Source organism: Podarcis cretensis, assembly GCF_951804945.1.
Source record: "Podarcis cretensis genome assembly, chromosome: 11".
Lineage (NCBI taxonomy): Eukaryota > Metazoa > Chordata > Lepidosauria > Squamata > Lacertidae > Podarcis > Podarcis cretensis.
This window is the reverse complement of record NC_137180.1, coordinates 49232550-49252218: the sequence shown is the minus strand read 5'-3', so window position 1 is coordinate 49252218 and position 19669 is coordinate 49232550. Positions and strand designations below refer to the sequence as shown.

The 19669-nt window shown below is 43.6% G+C and overlaps 1 protein-coding gene across 8 annotated transcripts in view; it reads right to left on the bottom strand.

Moving 5' to 3' along the window:
- The window catches only part of PRLR (prolactin receptor), a 117405-nt gene that overhangs the window by 7574 nt on the left and 90162 nt on the right, over nucleotides 1-19669 (bottom strand). For 6 of the 8 annotated variants that reach the window (XR_013843350.1, XM_079994811.1, XM_079994807.1 and 3 more), the window contains exons 2-13: nucleotides 18662-18724; nucleotides 12902-13030; nucleotides 10446-10578; nucleotides 9243-9412; nucleotides 7665-7834; nucleotides 6772-6913; nucleotides 6139-6268; nucleotides 5837-6006; nucleotides 4176-4342; nucleotides 2449-2590; nucleotides 1593-1692; nucleotides 1003-1072 (exon numbers count right to left, since the gene is read on the bottom strand). Coding sequence is in view for 7 of the 8 variants with exons in the window: in XM_079994811.1 (XP_079850937.1) it covers nucleotides 1003-1072; nucleotides 1593-1692; nucleotides 2449-2590; nucleotides 4176-4342; nucleotides 5837-6006; nucleotides 6139-6268; nucleotides 6772-6913; nucleotides 7665-7834; nucleotides 9243-9412; nucleotides 10446-10578; nucleotides 12902-12959 (1452 nt within the window). In the remaining variant the exon portion in view is untranslated. The remainder of the gene's footprint in view (nucleotides 1-1002; nucleotides 1073-1592; nucleotides 1693-2448; nucleotides 2591-4175; nucleotides 4343-5836; nucleotides 6007-6138; nucleotides 6269-6771; nucleotides 6914-7664; nucleotides 7835-9242; nucleotides 9413-10445; nucleotides 10579-12901; nucleotides 13031-18661; nucleotides 18725-19669) is intronic. The other 2 variants (XM_079994808.1, XM_079994812.1) reach the window with 2 other exon arrangements.

Sequence of the window (19669 nt, the reverse complement as noted above, 5' to 3'; positions counted from 1 at the left end):
AGAAATCTTCTAAATCTCTGAAATAACCTTGTTATGAGCACCCCCTGGGGTCGGCTTTTTAAGTTTCTTGCAACATGCAGTCAGTAGCAGTGGTTACATAATTTTATGACCACTGCTCCATAGCAATTGTTCATACAATTCCATTCACCATATAGATGGGGTATGTGCTTTTGGTTTTATTTCATATTGAATTGATATTATAGTTCTTGCATATAGTTTCTAATAATTTGAGTTACCATGTATATGCAGGTCATTGTTTCAATAATTCAATTGCAGTTTTTGAAGCATTTCTTTATCCTACTGCTATGCTGAAGAAGAATTCCACAAAACAGTTGGTATATCCAGAATCACTGTTCACTACGTCTGTTTGCGGACCACTTCGGCAGCGTTGGACATTATAAAACAAAGCTTTAAGCTTGTTTACTCCAGATATCTGACTCATTGCTTCTTTCAGAGACTTGCATAGCTCACAAAGACTTTCAGAGACCTATAAGACTTGTGTTTAGTTGGTTCTATGTTTTCAAGAGAATCCATCAAGAGTGTCATATTCTGTGACTTTGAGATTTAGAAGATTTATGTTTATTTGGTTTTCAAGAGAGTGCCTATTTCATATTGTTCAGTGTTCTGTATAGATTATACAAAGAGTTTATATTGACATCGCATTGTTGTACTTGGTCATCATGTTGCGTTTGGATATTATTGTACTGAATTCAAGCAGATTAGCATCAGCCTGTGGCGTAGCGTGGGTTGTCAGCACCCGGGGCAAGGCAAGAAATTTGCGCCCCCTAACCCGTGGATTTGCGCCCCCTAACCCTAACCCCCAGATGTTGCGCCTGGTGCGGCCGGCCCCCTGCACCCCCCACGCTACGCCACTGGCATCAGCAGAAGTGTTAACAGGTTAAAGTTGTTAAAGGCTTCCAATGAGGCATTTTCTTTTACCCCCTCTAAGAAAATGCAAGACAAAAAAGAGTGCAAAACTTCTCTAAGTGCCCAAACACTTACTTCTAGTAGCTGGGCATCAAAGCCTTTTATCTTTGGTCCTGGGACTGGTGGTAGAAGGCAAGCCACCATGCTGAAAAACAAGAAAGAGGGAAGGGGTTGGAATAAAGAAATGATGGAAATCATTTGGTTTCGTACTAGGTTTGATTTTCTTCTGATAGATTGAGCATACAGAAAACCTTGCCTGCTGGAAAAACAAATATCCATGGCTGTAAAGAGGGGACCCACAGGATGTTCCAATAAACTGATTTCACTTGTCCGTAGAGTGGTCTTTTAAGTGAACATGATTTCTACACGTAGAAACCTTGTTTTTTGTATTTTTGTATTGTCAGAATAGAGCACTGGCAGCAAGCTTCACACACAGTTCCACTATGCATAACCCCAGCTAGATGATGTATTAAATGCATGTTTGCATTTAACATGTCTGCTTTTCTAAAATTTAAATAGCAGTTGGTGGAGGAGATGGAAGAAGAATCACAGCTGTGACCACAATGTATGGAGAAGGCTTTCCATCCCTTTAACCCCATGCTGTGGCAATAAATTTGCTTGTTTTCTTTTTTTAATACACTACAATGTCAGAAGTAGCAACTTACTTAATTTTTTTCAAAGCCAGTGTCCAGATCATGATCAAACATACGACAAATGATAAAAAAGCCACGAAGATCCAAACAAGCATATCTTTCAGTCTGAACTCTAAGAGAGAAAATAAGAAGGGATTAAATTTTGTGCAGTTAAGAGTTCATTTCAAAACATTATTACCGGTAGCTTAGGGCAGGTGGCATCTCTACTATTTTACTCCCACAACAACCCTGGAGGGTAGATCAGTCTGTAATGCCGTGATGAGCATAAAATCGCCCAGTGAGCTCAGTGGTGAGATTTCAGAAGGGAGTTTCAGCAAGCGTAGTTTACACGACAAGCTGTACCTGCGTAAAGTCTCCTTTCTACACAAATAAAGGTATAGAAGCCTTGCCTTCTTTTGCATACAGCCAACTTCATTTAGTTCAAGGGCAGTCAACATGGATACAGATGTTGCAAATGCCAATTCCCCCCATCCCTAGTCAACATGGCCGCTGGTCAGGCATGATGGGAGTTGTAGTCCAAAACTTCTGGAAGACACCATTTTGGCTCCCCCTGCACTAGCAGTCTGGAACTCACACAGCTAATATGTTTACCAAGTTGTCAGCTGAACTTGCCCAGATTTCCCAAAGCAGACCGCCAGGCAATGTTTTGTAAGACGCACACGTCTAGCACCAGCTTCATCACATGTCAGCCCTATCCTTGTTTCATTGTGTTGCTGTTGTCATTGAACTGTGTTTTCTTTTGTGATGGGGGATTTTATTTTTATTCTAAATAGAAAAGCAGGATATGAATAACAAACTCCTCAACTAGGCTTTCTAATTAACGAAAGGGGTTAATTAACGAAAGGTCACTCCCAGCAGTTGTCCTCACCTTTTCGGAGTTTTATAAAACTTTCAGGGCTCCAGTCGCTCCACGTTCCATGATCTGATCTGCAGCGAACTTTTGCAACATACCTTTCTCCTGGATTTACACTGAACATCTTATATGTTGTTCTCTGACCAACAAATATTTTCTGGAAAGATAAGAAGAACACAGACATCCATGACTCTGTTTTCTCAGATACTGTTTCTGAAACACAGAGCATTTGGGTACTCCTAAAGATGCTTCCAGGCAGCCACTATTTTCAGATGAGATCAACTGGTTGCACAATTAAGGTTGATTTGGCATTCTTGCACAACATACCTTCAATCCCCCCCCCCCCCGTTAGGCTGTGTGTGATAAGGAAAATGCAATGGGAAGTGTTGGAGAAAAATTGCTTGGGCACAACATTATACACCTCTCTGTAAGCAAACGAGGGCAAATGCTCATTAAACAGGTTGTCAGGAGATAGGGGTGGGGGCAACGTCCAATTCAGTTCACATGTAAAGGCATATCTGCCAAGTCCATTCCACTTCACCGTGGGGAGGAGTTGCGGTGGACCGCGTGGCCACCCACTCTCCTCCGGGGGCGGGGGACGAAGTCCCGCATTGTCTGGGGGATCCCGGCAGCGTCAGCAACCGGCCAGCCAATCCGCTGGCTGCCAGGGGTGTGGCGGGACCATTTAAGCTGAGGCGCGAGCTGGAGGGCTTCCTCTTGGCTCGCTTGAATCGTTCCATGGCACAGAGGGTGCACATGTTGGGTGGCTGGGTGATTGAGCACCCACCGTAGGTTACAGCAAGGTGGCACTATTTCGTGATGATGGCATACACATTTCTGATTGGGGGAATGATATCTGGTTGGCCGATATTGCAGAGGGCTTGAGGCATTGGTTACAGGTGTGAGGGTATTTGGCGGCGAGCCTTTAGGCTCTTGTTTGAGGGGGGAAGGGAGGTGTGGCCATCACCTGCCCCTCCAAGCTTAAGGATATTCCATTAAAGGAATCCAGGGGTATGGATCTTGACCGAAGGCCGGGGTGGGGCTAGGGCCATGACACGACCCCGACGGAAACACCTGGGGGAGCTCGAGTTCGTATGCATCGATGGGGCTCCCCCTTCTGGTGGCTTACCCTTATTGGGCTCCCTGCACAACGGACAGGAGCTAGATATAGTTGGGTCCATTCAAAGCCTAAGTGAATACCACTCCCATTCTTTAATCAATAGTTGTGGCCAAATTTTGCCCAATAACATTAACCTAATAGCTGTGTCATTGTGTGTGTTATTCTTCAATGAGGGGGTGGTTTCAGGGTCTCGACGCGCAAATCCACACTTTGTGAAACCCCAAGAGAGCTGAAACTTAACCATCCTTTGAAGTTCACACTAATCTGAATGTTGCGATGCACTCTTCCAGCCAGTGTTTACAAAAACGTATATATTAAGGGGAAGTGTGGGTAAAAATGAACATGTTATTAAAAGCAGCATACAAGAGTGCATCATTTTACGGAGAAATGGCTTGCAGAACTGTGTGTATGTTAGCTGAAGCTGCTGTCAAAAACGTGTTTGTTGGGATAAATTCACATTAAAATGCTGGTGGATGTTCATGAGGATTTATCTATTGGAAATGGCTGTAGAAATGTGGAGAACTGGATTTAGAATTGGGAAAACGAGAAGCTGAGAGGGCTGAAACTGGCAAATCTACACATCACCATCTGGAAGTGGCTCAAGAGCTTTCACCATTCTCACCTCCCATTCTTGTCCCCCTTCAGGCTTGATATGTAACTCATATTCGAGGGTTAGCCAACCAGATCTGATGTCACCCAGAGAAGGTGGAGACCAGTTTAACAACAGATATTTTCCATATACTTTTTTCTCAAATTCCAGGGAGAGGTTTTCGGGAGGGTCTGGCTGAACTGGAAAAAAAGAAGGATGAGAGAATATTTATTGATCAAATGTATATGGACGGCCATCAATCCAATCCTTTACGGAGGCTTAGACAGCAGATATAATCACAATACTTTAAAATGCAAAGTACAAGAGCTTTAAACAGCAAAAAGCAACTGCAAAAATTTCTCGACAGCGGAGAAAGCTCAGTTTAAAAGCATACTGTGGCAAGAATGAGAGCATGGGTTTTGTTTAAAATGTCATTAAAACAGTGAAGGCCTAGAGTTTGTTTTAAAAGGTCTTGGTACAAGAAAAGAGAATATGATTATTTATTAAATTCATGCCCTTTTTCATAGATGGAAACAGAGGCACATTTCAACTATCTCACATCAAGAGCAGCTTTCTTTCTTTTTATCTTCATAAACATTTATCAGAATTTTAGTGTGAATTCCTCCTAATAAACACATTTTTGTATGCAGTTCTGGCTAATGCACACATTTTTGCAAGCAGTTTGTCTTAATATAATGCAATTTTGTATACTATTTTCACTAGTGTCAGATGACAATGTGGTTGCTTGTGAGTAACCAGTCAGGACTCTGACCTGTCTTTTACAGGTTTTATTTAGTGTGCAGAACCACAAGTTCATGTCTGCCTCAATCACTAGCAGAATCCAGGAAGGGTCATTTCCGGGTCCTCCCCCAACATAAGAGCTTAGTCACCCCCAGCCTTTTCCTTCCTTCTTTGCATTTTACACCTCTGCGCAAGGTGGGCGATGGAAGAGGCATGCTTCCCTCCTGGCAAGCTTGGCCAAGAGCTTTGCTGAGGCTCCCAGCAGCAGCCTCTAGCCCTTTCCCCTCCTTTACCTGGGAGGTGTGGCTTTTCCCACCCTCAGACTGACAAGGGGCGGTGCTGAGGCTCCCAGCAGCATCCTCTAGCCCTTTCCCCTCCTTTACCTGGGAGGCGTGGCTTTTCCCACCCTCAGACTGACGAGGGGCGGTTCTGAGGCTCCCAGCAGCATCCTCTGGTCCCTTCCCCTCTTCCCCACTGGAGGTGTGGCTTTCCCCACTGAAGGAAGAGGAACTGCTTCTCAGGATTTTCGGAGGTTCCCTGTATCCCAACCAACTGCTCCTCTGCCTCCCTTCCCTGTTCCGATGGCAATCCCCTGACAACTAGCATATGTATTTTATGCTTTTTTTTTTTACTCAATAGGTATATTTTTATGCTCACTTTTGCCTAGTATATACACTTTTGCTTTGTCAGAAAAATGCATTGCAAAATTCAGAGCAGTGCAAATTTCAAAGCATAGCTGTGCGTTTGGGTTTATGAAGAGCAAACTGGATAGTTTCTCATTAAAATGCAAACAAATATTCTCCCCTATCCCTTATCAAGACACATGACTGGTCATATTTAGCTGATGGTATATAAGATGCATATAGAATTCTGGGTCACAACTCTTAGGACTATTGGGATTCCCGCCCCCCACACCCAGGCTTGCCTTGCACACTTATGCTTGCACCACATACCTATGTTAGCCACATCCACATAATATGGCTGAGATGAAATACTCCCCATCTCATTAGTCGCTGTTATGGTAAAGTTGTATGTCATCCAAAGCGAAGTATGTTTTTTATCAAAATGACAGGAGTTGGGTCCCGCTGTTGTGTAGTCCGGGCATTCATAGTATGCCTTGTCTCTGAAAAACAGAAGACAAGATTGAGAAGGAAATACAAACACAGCATTCTCATTACACATCACTTAGAAAAGAATCCACCTCCTCTCAGAGATGCAGGCTGAGACAACCGTAAAGCCATTTGTAACGCCTTACCCTTCCTTGTTATAGAACAGAGTGTAATTGCTCGGCAGGCCTCCATTGGAACTGGGCTTCCACCAGCAAGTAAAGGTTTCTTTCTCAGGTGAGCGACATCTTATTAACTCTGGTTTCCCAGGAGGTTGGCCTGGAAAGGAAGAGATAGACAAGTCCTTTAGGCCAATAGGGTCAGAGTCACAAAGGGGTCACAGAGGTCATTTGGTCCAACGTCCTGCTAATTCAGGACCTACAATGCAGGATGCAACTAGGGAAAACTCCAACAGATGGATGTCCAGAATCTGCTTCAACACCTGCTATGATGGAGAGCCCACCATCTCCTAGGGCAGTCTGTTTCACTGACTACCAGGTGTTACCATTAGGAAGTTGCCTAATGCTTAGCCAAAATCTACTTCTTTGCCATTCTAATACATTTGATTCTAGTTCTGCCTCCGGGAACTGCAAGTAGGGAGAGAGTTGTTGCTCTCAAGTTCTGCTTTGCAGGCTTCTCACAATGGGCATCTGGTTGGTGACTGTGAGAACAGGGTTCTAGACTAGATGGGGTATTGCTCTGATCCAGGAGGGTTCTTCTCGTGTTCTTACTACCTTATTTGGCCTTTCAAAACAGAAAAAAATGATGAATGATTGACTCACCACTGTGGAGCTGGAGGTAAGTTTCCGGGCTCCATTCACTCCTTTCACTATGCTCTGTTATACAGCGAACCTGAAAAGTATATTTCACTGCTGGGTGCAGCTGGGATATTTCATACTGTGTTTGCTCTCCAACAAAACGAGTCTGGGAAGCAGTAAAGACAAGGGAAACTAAGAGAATTGTAGAGCATACAGGTTTTCAAGGATGCCTCTATACAAGCAGAAATCTTTGGCACACTGGGCAGTTGGCACTGTAACATCTGTGATTCCAGAAGTCCTAGTCTTTTTAAGACAAGACGTTTTCGTCTTGTGAAGCAAGCCCATAGGGAAATTCGTCTTGCGAAGCACCTCGAAAAACGGAAAACCCTTTCGTCTTGCAAGGCATTCGTCTTGCAAGGCATTCGTCTTGCGGGGCACCACTGTATGTCTGGAGAGTCTGGATTGAAGATGTCCAGTTCGGTGCATCTGGATAAACTTGATGGGTGTACGGTGGTACCTCGGGTTAAGTACTCAATTTGTTCCGGAGGTCCGTTCTTAACCTGAAACTGTTCTTGACCTGAAGCACCACTTTAGCTAATGGGGCCTCCTGCTGCCGCCGCGCCGCCAGAGCCCGATTTCTGTTCTTATCCTGAAGCAAAGTTCTTAACCTGAAGCACTATTTCTGGGTTAGCGGAGTGTGCAACCTGAAGCATATGTAACCTGAAGCGTATGTGACCCGAGTTACCACTGTAATTAAATGTACATGTCGGTTTTTAAAGTCTTGCTTTGCTTATGGCATACTTCCACTAGCCACTGTGTTTCAGGGCCTCTTTTGTAAATAAGGGAACAGCAACAGCACCTGCCTCTCTCTCTCCTATTATAAGATGCTTGTGAATGAAAGAATGGAACTCACTTACCTCCCATTCTTTCTCCCCTGTAGGCCTCAATCGCAATTCATAGTTGCATATTTGACCTCTTGTTCCATCATCATCAACCGATCGAGGTGGCAACCATTTTGCCCACACATACGTTCTCTCTTTCAGCTGTTTGACTTCCAGAGACAGGTCTGTGGGAGGACCGACTTCAGCTATACAAAGGAAACATTCATATGTCAGTATTGTTTTCTTCTTCTGCCTAGGACACCTATTTTGGCTATTCTGTATGTGAACTAATAGAATCAAATCATGAGACAACAGGGAGAATATGTACAAGGAGCTGCTGCATATTGACATACAGGCACAGGGAGCTTATAGTTCTCCAGATGGCATTGAACTCCAAATCTGAAAAGCCCCAGTCAGAATGGCCAGCGGTCAGGGAAGATGGGATTGGAGTCCAACAACATCTGGTTAACCTTTCCCGAGTTAGACTGATAGTTTGTCTAGGCCAGTACTATCTAGGGATGGGGAAATATGTCACCTTTGGTTTCTCTCAGTTTCTGATTTTTCCATTGTTACGTTTTGGTTCTCCACCACCACTTTGTGGTTTGTTTGTTCTTAAAGTCCTCATGAAAATTCATTGGATTTTAGTGCCAATTTCTCCTAATGTACCATTTAGCATGCAATTTTGTCTAAGAATACACATTTCCAAAGCAATATCCCCTAATACAATGCTCTCTCTCTCTCTCTCTCTCTCTCTCTGTGTGTGTGTGTGTATAAACCATGGCTGCATTGCAAAATTCAGAGAAGGGTGAATTTCAAAGGATGGCTGTGTTTCGGTTCTTTCCTTGTTTCAGGAAGTGTGAATTTGTCTTTAAATGTGAAGTGAATGATGATGATGGTGATTTATTGCACGTAGCCCACCCATCTGACTGGGTTGCCCTAGCCACTCTGAGTGGCTTCCAACAGAATATAAAGGAACTCATCGGAACATCAAACTCTAAAAACTTCCTGAAACAGGGCTGCCTTCAGATGTCTACAGAAAGTCATATATTTGTTTATTTCTTTGACATCTGGCGGGAGGGTGTTTCACATGGCGGGCATAACTACTGAGGCTGCCCCCCCCCCCGGTTTCACTTCTTGCAATGAGGAAATCTCCCAGAGGCCCCATGAGCTGGACCTCAGTGTCTGGGCTGAACTTCTTTCCCCATCCCTAGTACTTTCTATCTAGAATGGCAAGAGATCTCCAGAATTTCAAACTGAGATCTTGCCCTGCACTACTTTCCAACAGGCTTTTTAGCCAAAGAGGTCAGGAACCAAACTTGGTACTTAGAAGATGTGAATTATCTAGCCTATCTGACACACTGAATTAGTTCTAGATCAGGAAATCATCTAGGTCCCATAGTCTTCCCTCTTCTGATGTTAAACTACACTAACAACTAACTTGTTTCAATATGGCATTTCCTCAAAACACCGTTGGCCTCTAGGTTTGGAAAATGTTTGAAAAGATCATGGTACTGATGAATCAGTCAGTCCCCATCCACCCCCTGCCCCAAAGTGTTGCTTTAGAGTAGAGTGGAAAGTTGTGTTTCCATGTGGCTTCCTGCCCTCCCCCCTTACCTAGGTTTTGAACATCCACAAAATGAGGGTCAGAGACATTACTTCCCATGTCATTGGTAGCCTTCACTGTGATATTGTACGTTTTCCAAAGTCTGGTGACGCTCTTATCAAAATAACATGAACTGGCCCCCCCGGTTTTATAGTCTGGACATTCAAAGGCATGCTTTCCTCTGAAATAAAATAATTTAAAATAGTAGTTAATAAGGACCTGTCCACACTCAACAGAACAAGTAAGAACAAGTGCAAATACTCAACCCACTAGTCAGATTCAGCTTAATAAACTCACCATTGCAAATGCATAACCTGGAGTCAGTGGGGATTAATTTAGTTTAGTCAATTGGACAATAGCCAGACAGGTTCTTTCAGAAAACCCATAAGGAGAGCACAAAGGCAATAGCTGACCTTCCCTCGGGTTTGGTGTGAAATGTTGGCAGTTGCGTGAATGGCTTAAAAAAAGTAAATTACACAATCTGAATTGGGAGTCTATCATGGGGCACAGGGCGGGGGGGGGGCGTTAATTAAGTGGTATATAAAATTTTGTTAAATAAGAACAGTAAACTGTACCCTGGGCTTCTTAACAAATATGCAGAAAATAAATATGCATTGGTCTTCATTGCAGGAGTGGCTAAAGATATACCTGTGATTGAACCATGTTTGGTTTTTTGAGGGAGGTCATCTGAAGGAGCCAAAGAAAAGTGACCAAATATGAAGTGGCTTATATACCAAATTATTTGGCACTATTTTATGCACCTCTGTCATGCCCCCTTACTCACATTTTCGTCTAAACTAAAAGCTCCAAAGGCTGTAACCTCTTTCCACTGGGAAGTTGCTCCAGCCCCTCAATAATTTCCGTTGCCCTTTTCTGAATATGTACCAATATGCTTGTCAAGGAGCTGTAATTGGCTACACAACATGTCTTTGGTCGGCTGAAAGTAATATGGGAAAGGGCAAGTTGTATCTCAATTCAAGCTGAGGACACCCTTGATTACACCTAAAGCAGTAGGACTCCAGCAAAACATGCATTATTTGCAGTTCTTGGAAAACAGATTAACCCCAGAACCTCAATAAAGATCTCAGAGGGAAGAAGGTGGCACAGTTACTCATCACTTCACCTTGTAACTGGGAATGTGTTGTCTTCCTCTCTTGAATCTGTGCAAGGAACAACAAATGACTTAAAAAAAAAACCCCAAAACATTTCCATACCCTTCTGTGCTATACAGCAGAGTGTAATTTGTAGGAAGTCCACCATCTGAATCAGCTTTCCACCAGCAAGTAAATGTTTCATTTCCTGAAGTTCGGCAACTCCTTACTGTCGGCTTTCCAGGAAGTGACTGACCTGAGGAAATGCAATCACAAATTAAATTATCATCACAGGGGCTCTGAGCAGATAAGGGCCTAGAGTCGTGGTTTAAGTCTGTTTTCGACAGCGATGGTGGTTCTGAGGCTCTATTTTCCTCCCTCTGTTTTTGGAGAGAACCACTGCAGTGCAGTATTATGGTCAAAGAACTGAGTGCACATCAGAAAGACTCAAGTTAAAGCTCACTGGGTGGTGAGAGCCAGTGTGGTGTAGTGGTTAAGAGCGATAGACTCGTAATCTGGGGAATTGGGTCCGCGTCTCCGCTCCTCCACATGCAGCTGCTGGGTGACCTTGGGCTAGTCACACTTCTTTGAAGTATCTCAGCCTCACTCACCTCACAGAGTTTTTGTTGTGGGGGAGGAAGGGAAAGGAGAATGTTAGCCGCTTTAAGACTCCTTCGGGTAGTGATAAAGCGGGATATCAAATCCAAACTCTTCTCCTCTTCTTCTTCTTCTTCTTCTTCTTCTTCTTCTTCTTCTTCTTCTTGAATAGCTTGCCATATCTCAGGGCTACCACTGCAACCCCCAAGAGCCACCCACCAAATGTCAGGCATCAGAGAGGGCTATAGCGGTCACACCCTGCTTGTAGGCTATTCAGAGGCATCTGGCTGTGGCCACATCAGAAAACAAAATGCTGGATCAGATAGTCATCCATTAGGGCTCTTACAAGGCACACTACAGGAACAGGAAAGTGGTTATTGGGGATTTAACTCTATCAGAGCAGACAAGGCTCATATTTACCACTCAAGTCCCCAAATGATAGATTGTTAGAAGTGAGTCTTCACCCATAAAAATATTTTTTTTAAATTTATATTCTACCTTTTCCCCTGACAGGGACTCAAGGTGGCAAACAGCTAAAAACATAGAAAAAGCAATCATTAAGAAGCAGTTAAACATTAATAGAACATATGGAAGGCCGATCGCCAAAGAATTGATGCTTTTGAATTATGGTGCTGGAGGAGACTCCTGAGAGCCCCATGGACTGCAATAAGATCAAACCTATCCATTCTGAAGGAAATCAGCCCTAAGTGCTCACTGGAAGGACAGATCCTGAAGCTGAGGCGCCAATACTTTGGCCACCTCATGAGAAGAGAAGACTCCCTGGAGAAGACCCTGATGTTGGGAAAGATGGAGGGCACAAGGAGAAGGGGATGACAGAGGACGAGATGGTTGGACCGTGTTCTCGAAGCTACCAGCATGAGTTTGACCCAACTGCGGGAGGCAGTGGAAGACAGGAGTGCTTGACGTGCTCTGGTCCATGGGGTCACGAAGAGTTGGACACGACTAAACGACTAAACAATAACAAATGTGTTATATTAAAACATATGGCTCATCCATCATGGCACCAGCTCTTTCATTAAAATCAGTCAGTTCCCAAAAGCTTGTTTGAACAAGGAAGTCCTTCACCTGCTGGCAGAAGGGCAACAAGGAGAAAGCCAGTCTATATGTAATGGCTTACATAATACCGCTGGGTATTTCAGTTACATATTTTTATGTAATGGTAGATTGTGAAATGGTTATTCACATGCATATCAGGGACAGCCAATGTGGGGCCCTCCCGATGTTGTTGATCAGAACTCCCAGCATCTCTGACCATTGGCCCTACTCTCTGAACTGAGGGGATTTGTTGGTGTCAAGCCAGCTTGTTGGCTCTCCCTGAAGTAATGTTACATTAATTATTTTTGTCAGGACTTGGGGAGGTTAGCCTCTCCAAAACAACATGGGAGAATGTGATGCTAATGTCCAATACCAAGAAGAAGAAGAAGAAGAAGAGGAGGAGGAGGAGTTTGGATTTGATATCCCGCTTTATCACTACCCGAAGGAGTCTCAAAGCGGCTAACATTCTCCTTTCCCTTCCTCCCCTACAACAAACACTCTGTGAGGTGAGTGAGGCTGAGAGACTTCAGAGAAGTGTGACTAGCCCAAGGTCACCCAGCAGCTGCATGTGGAGGAGTGAAGACGCGAACCCAGTTCACCAGATTACAAGTCTACTGCTCTTAACCACTACACCACGCTGGCTCTCAAACAGTTTTGTGTGTTGAGCACACTGCTTTATGGAAGTGAGCCATGGGCAACTTAAAACCATCAGGAGCCATGCCCCAACATCTTCCACATGTGTTGGATGAAGAAAATTTTGGGTATCACATGGCAGGACGGCTTTTCCAACAAATATGTGCTCTCCCAAGCCCACATGATGTTTACGCTGGCTTGGCCATGCCCACAGAATGGAAGATGGCAGGATCCCCAAGCACGCTTTCCCGATTTTAAGTTTTGAAAAGGTAAAGGATGTTTTGAATGCTCACCGTTAACAATCCATGTGTTTAGAGCAAGCAGCAGAATCAGTGCACCTGATGGTGACATCTCTAGCCTCAAGTCGGCCTCACCTTCCTCCTTTTCCTCTTCCACCACCTCCAGGAAGGAAGGAAAGCTCACTAGGAAATAATAATAATAATAATAATAATAATAATAATAATAATAATAAACCAGCTACATTTACTAAAGTTTCTTGATGGCACACATTCATTTTATAATGTTTTTGGCCAATGAATCGTTTTCACACACCCTGGTGTCCCCCAACAATTCATAATGCTTGTGTTTTAGACAGAATCGCTAGCTCTAGAAAATGAAGGTGGAAGATTCTGTTCAATATCATCAAATCCAGCCAGATATTAGGAGACTCCAGGGCTGAATTAGAGAGGCACAAAGACCAGGTTAAATGCACAGTCCAACTTTACTAGTCATAGACAATCCATTTTCTTGTAGGAAGGCAAAAGTTGTTGTTGTTTTTAAATGAGCAAAATAGTTCATTGGTTAATTTCTAAACTGCGTATTACTCCTATGAACCACACTGAGATCTTCAGATGAAGGTGGTATATAATAAATAAATAAATAAATAAATAATAATATGAATGGAAGCTGCCAAGTGTATCCCATGAGCAGAGTTGCATTAAGGGATGCTTCTACTAGTGAAAGGAGAGTGGCCTTTTTTTACATCCCTCCACTCCTGAACCCCCTTTGCACCTAAAAATTCTGCTACAGTGGGATCCTTTGGAGCAGGATAACAGGGGAAAGGCGATTCTGTTTTGCATGCAGAAGGTCCCAGGTTCCATCGCTGGCATCTCCAGTGAATGTTCTTTGCCTGAAATCCTGGAAAGCCACCCACTGCCAGTCAGTGTGGACAATATTGAGCCAGGTAGGCCAAAGGTCTGACTTAGTATAGAAGCAGTTCTATAGGTTCTTATGAGAGCTGGTCCAGGTGGTTTCTGGAGAAAAGCAGAGATGGGTGAAAAAGGCCACCCCGCTCTAGAACCATAGAATTGTATTGTTGCAAGGGACCCTGAGGGTCATCTCACCCAACCCCCTCCAGTGCAGGAATCTCAACGCATGGTCTCCCATCCTATCTGAAACCATACCAGAACCTGCTTAGCTTTGCAAATGTGCTAACAGTTTTATTGCTGCAGCTCTAGCAGGTGTCTTCTCTGTATCCCAGTCTCTTCTCAAAAGCAGGAGGAACTCTTTCATTCATAAGGGGTAGTTGGGCTCCAAGCCCAAGGGTGTAGCTTTGGAGACCATTAAAATTGATATAAAGCTGAATGATTACACTTACATGGAAGTCTAAATGGAATTTATTGACTGGTGTAGAATTTGGAGAACTTTGGCAAAGGCCTCTGAATTAGATTTGTTCTTTATTTTGAAACTTACTATATAAATTTGTTGGTAACAACTACAGCTTTGGTTCCCCTTAGCTATTCTCTCCTCTCTTCCAAGGCAGTCATCAGCAAGCCACAGTTAATTTATGAACTGTCTCACATTTTCCTCGTAGCACTTAGAGAAAGTTCAATTTTCTTTTCTCTGAAGTACTGATCAAGCAAGTACCTTATTCCCTCCCCTAACATTAACAAGTCACAAGGGATTGTAGAGAAGCTTGATTAATTCCTTGCATCTGTGAAAGATTCCGGACTGATATCCACAACTGAATCCAACGCTTTCAGGAAAGGTGTCTGAAGACCAGAGAGGCATTCTTCTCCCTTTGCCATGAGCTGACATAATGAGCTCATGGAAATCCATGCTCTCATCTTCTATCTCTTTATTTTTTGTAGAAGACCAGACCCTCAGTGTCACCCTGCATTTGTATCAGAACCATGGCACTGGGAAGGGTGCCTTAACCCTTTCCTTCCTACCATTTTCCAGATGAGAGCCAAACTGTTATGGCCTCCCATTAAGCCTTATCCAGATACAGCACACACACACACACACAAACACACATTTTTAAAAACAACATGGTGTACCCCCAGGAAAGTGGAGATGGGTAGGAAAAAGTTGTATATTGTGCATTGCCGGTGGTGTTGTATGTGGTATCTAATAGGTGCCACAACATTTGAGGCAAGCACAATCTACATTCTACTCAATATGTGCAAGGGCAGTTGATTTGATTCTTCTGCTCCTTTCCTTCCACTGTCTTCCTTGCCCTTCCCTTTGCTCACAGACACAGAAGACAGGAACTCGGGTTTCTGCTGGGCAAGTCTTCACAAACAATCCCTGGAAGCAGGGGTGCCATTTTAGATTTCATTGGACCTGGGTGGCATTCGGATGCTTCATAAGCAAAAACAACAGAGTGGGCTAGAGTTCCCGAATCGTCTGTAGTTAGAAAATCGGGCATGACCATTCCCACAAGTACCAGGCTCCACCAAGACAACAAGGAGTATGTGCACTGGTGACACAACCCACTGAGCAAACACAGCTTTTTGCAACATATTGGGCTGTAGAGGTTTTTGTCTATATGTGATGGCCTGGGATTCGGACTCAGAGGTTGAACCTGAGGAATCCCAGCCTGCACAGGAGTCCCCGCCTCCAGAACCAGCTGAGCCGGGGTTGGGGCCTGAGCCTGAAGGGTCCTCACCTGTGCTGGATCCTCAGGTGCAGGCACCAGCTGAGTCTGCTCTGGCCTCTGAGGTGATGGAGGACCCATTGCCTGCAGGTGCTCCACTCTCAGCCCCGTCAGAGGAAGAGCAGGTTGCCTCTGGGTCCGGTAACCCTCCAGCCTCTCCTGAGCTGCAGAGGCTCAGGGCAGAGAGCCAGAGGGAACTAAGTTCCTGCAGGGGGAGTGCTCGCCTCTGGGCCGGGAGAGGTGAGTCACCAGAGGATCGGGGCTGCCCTATGCCTTGGGGCAGATAAAAGCTAGTCAACCCCAGTCCCAGGTTGTGGGAGGAACGTTGTTGCTAGCCTGTTCCTGCCTGCACCCTGTCCTGCTCTTCTGCCAGAGTTCCTGACCCCACCCAACTCCCTGCCTTGGACCCAGCTTCAGCTTTGACGGACAGCCTCCATTCCACATCCTCAACTTCGGACTGGACTCAGACCTCGCCTCTTGGTTAGCCCCCAGGACCAGCACACTATAATTGCTTCGGTTATGCACAGCTCTTCCTTTCCCATTTAATTAAAAGAGAAGGCCCCTTAGAGTCTAGAAGGCTACTTTCCACTTCCCAGCAGGGAAGCCTCTGTTCCTGATTTATTCCTTTTAATTTGAATCAGGCCGACTTGAAAACACAGACAAGATAACGCAATCATGCAATAAGTGGTCTGTGGGATGATACTTTGAATCATGCATATATTAGGCACTAATAACTTCCCTGTGCAATTACAGTTCTTTTCAATAGCACTATTCTGTACTGTGTGTGTTTTTTCTATTTGAGCACTTAGTGTCTTTAATTTCCATTTGCTAATTGTCTCTTTGCTTTCAAATTCAGTCGTATGTTCCTGAACATTGTATTAGTCACTTTCCAAATCTCTTAGTGTCCCACCTCTCGGTATTTATTTTCTTAAAGTGGAAGTTGTTGGAGAACAAAGAGCCCACTCCAAAAACTAATTCCACCCACAGACAACTGCTTAGTATGTCTCTCAGCCTCTCTCCATGTCTCCCTCCTTCTTCAAGTCTCTCCTCAAAACACGCCTCTTTAAGTGCAACATTTACAGCATGAGTAGGCAAACTAAGGCCCGGGGGCTGGATCCGGCCCAATCGCCTTCTCAATCCGGCCCACGGACCGTCCAGGAATCAGTGTGTTTTTACATGAGTAGAATGTGTCCTTTTATTTAAAAGGCATCTCTGGGTTATTTGTGGGGCCTGCCTGGTGTTTTTACATGAGTAGAATGTGTGTTTTTATTAGAAATGGATCTCTGGCATAGCTGTCAACTTTTCCCTTTTCTTGTGAGGAATCCTATTTGGAATAAGGGAATTTCACTTAAGAAAAGGAAAACGTTGACAGCTATGAATTCTCTGGGTTATTTGTGGGGCATTGGAATGCGTTCATACTTCCCCCCAAAATATAGTCCAGCCCCCCACAAGGCCTGAGGGACAGTGGACTGGCCCCCTGCTGAAAAAGTTTGCTGACCCCTGATTTACAGCAACAACAGTTTTTAAATACATTTAAAAAAGGGTGGTGGTGGTATCTGGACCGGGGCCAATGCAGGCGGGGAGAGAAGGTTTAACTCCCAACCACGATGGCTATGATCTACCTCCACAGTTGGAGGCAGGATGGTCATTGGAAACTCATAGAATTGCAGAGTTGGAAGGATCTAGTCCAAAGGCTTGGCCCCGTCCTTCCTCTGTAGAGGGAAGGTTTTTTTTAAGGTTTAATTTTTTTTAAAATGTTTTGATATCTGTTGAAAGCCACCCAGAGTGGTGGGGCAACCCAGTCAGATGGGCAGTATGTCGTTGTTGTTGTTGTTGTTGTTGTTATTGGCATGGGACAAGTGCCAGTGTCGGCGTGCCCTTGCTTGGTACTTAGCGTTCCATTCATTCCTGAGTTCTGTGTCTTTGTTGCATCCCTGTTTCACACTGTGACATAATCAAGAAATGGAATATGGATAAATGGGCTGGGCTATTTAAAAATGAGTAGGTGTAATTCTTAATGGCTTCCATTCAGTGCTATGGAACAATATAACTAGGCTGCAATTAAAAGCAGTATTGGGTGGGAAAAGTGAATTTGTTCTTCACAGGAAACCGGGGCCACAAGTTGCTTGTTAATTAATCTTGGGATCTTTGGATAAAGGGTGATATAAAACTAAACTAAACTAAGTTAGACTAAAGCATTGCTTGAGTTTCTTTCCCCTCCCTTAGTCAGCTTCCTCCTCATCAGTCTCAGCACTGCCTTTGTAGAACTCAACAGAGAGAAGGAGACAAAATTAAGAGGAGTTGTTGTTCCTCAGGCGCCACCTACTGGTGACCTCCCTGTCTTCTACCCTATCTGCCTCAATGACCACTGGCAATGACTGCTACCTATAAATCTGAATTTTCGTTCGATGACTAGAAATGACTAGAAATGGCGTACATCAGGAAGGTCAATGTTGCACAATCTTCACCTGTTTTGTTCAGCATTGATACTAAACCAGGAAGTGTATATTCCTCCTCATTTAGAGCTGCAATGAGATAGTGGTGTTGATCACTTAAATACATCGTTTGACAGTGGGTCAGCATAGATAGACTCTCCACGCCCTAACTTCTGGCAAAAGACTGGTATTGATTTGCTGGAAAGATAATACTATGGCACCCTTTGAGCAATGGATAGAATATATGACAACTCTTGCAATAGACAAACGGATTGCTTTTAGAGATTGTGTATAAATAAATACAATGGTATTTGGAATGCATTTATTAAAAAATATAAAGTTGTGTTACTAATTTTACATTAGTTTGCATAATTGCATTACTTATATACTCATATTTTGTATTACAATTTCATGTATTTTTTTTCTTTTTGCCTTTTTGCTATATATATATATATATATATATATATATATGCATGCACATCAGGGACAAGAGGCAGATAAAACAGTCCTCCAAAGCTGATAATGAATGAATTGATTCTCAGGTGATCTCAACATGTGCATCTCAATCCCCATGCTACAGAAGTCAGTGGGGTGATATGTCTGGCTATTTCCGCATTTCATGAGTGCATACAAGCGTTCTTTGTATAAAGACTCTACCGTGCAAATGTATGACCAAGGCATCATTCTGTACTTATGCAAATAGTGTCCATCACTAATACATAAGAAACCAGCCTACTTACCGGATTAATGTGCTTGTTCATCTTCAGATTTTTCATGGGGGGCCTGCCAAATCAGATGACTACCTAGAAAGGAGGAGGGAAAGCTTTTTGAATATTTATGTTTAAGTCAAAGAACTTCATTTTCTTTTCAAAAGTAGATGGGACTGGTGGCAGGGGAGAAACTCCATGGGCTTATATAAAGCTTTGTTGATTTATGATGTGCAATGATTTGTCTCTTAGAGGAAAACAAAAACACCCCAAGGCTGCAATCCTACACTAATTTACTAGGAGTAAGCCCCAGGACCCTCACTGGAGCTTACTTCTGAGTAGACAGATACTGTATTGCACTATATTTTGTTTAGTTTCCTCTTTATAATGGAAGAGAAGAGAAAAACTGAAACAGAGGAAACTGTGAGATTTATGTGTGCATTCTAGCTCCTTGACTTTATGAAAGGCAATTTCATTTTATATACAAAACACAGGGACCATAAAATTTACAATCCAGATATTTCTGAACATTCCTATTGAATTCACTCAGACTTTTCTGGCACAAACCATATGTGAAGATCACTTAGAGGACTTAACAACAACAACAACAATTATTTTATTATTTATACTCCTCCCATCTGGCTGGGTTTCCCCATTTCACAATAGTCACATTGATTGCAAATGGCGAAGATTTGCAAAGCGTCATTTGAAATGACATAATTAGATAGACAGACAGATATAGGGCACTCCCAGAAAATATGTTTATTGAGCATTCATCCTGATGTGATGGGAGGGAAGTTAGGTGACAATGGCTATTTGATGAGCATTCACTCCTACATGCTGACGCGTCAAAGCAGTAATTGTCCCATGCTTCTCGGTGCCTTTTCCTGTCACTTTCCTTATTGCAAAAAGTCTGCTCTTTGGAGGAAGCGGGTTTCTTGCACCAGAGATTTCATTGTGCAACTTGAATTTGCTAGTATGGGATGAAGTCCTGTCCGAAAACAGTGACAGTCTGGAAATGGCCCTAGAGATTAGAAATGA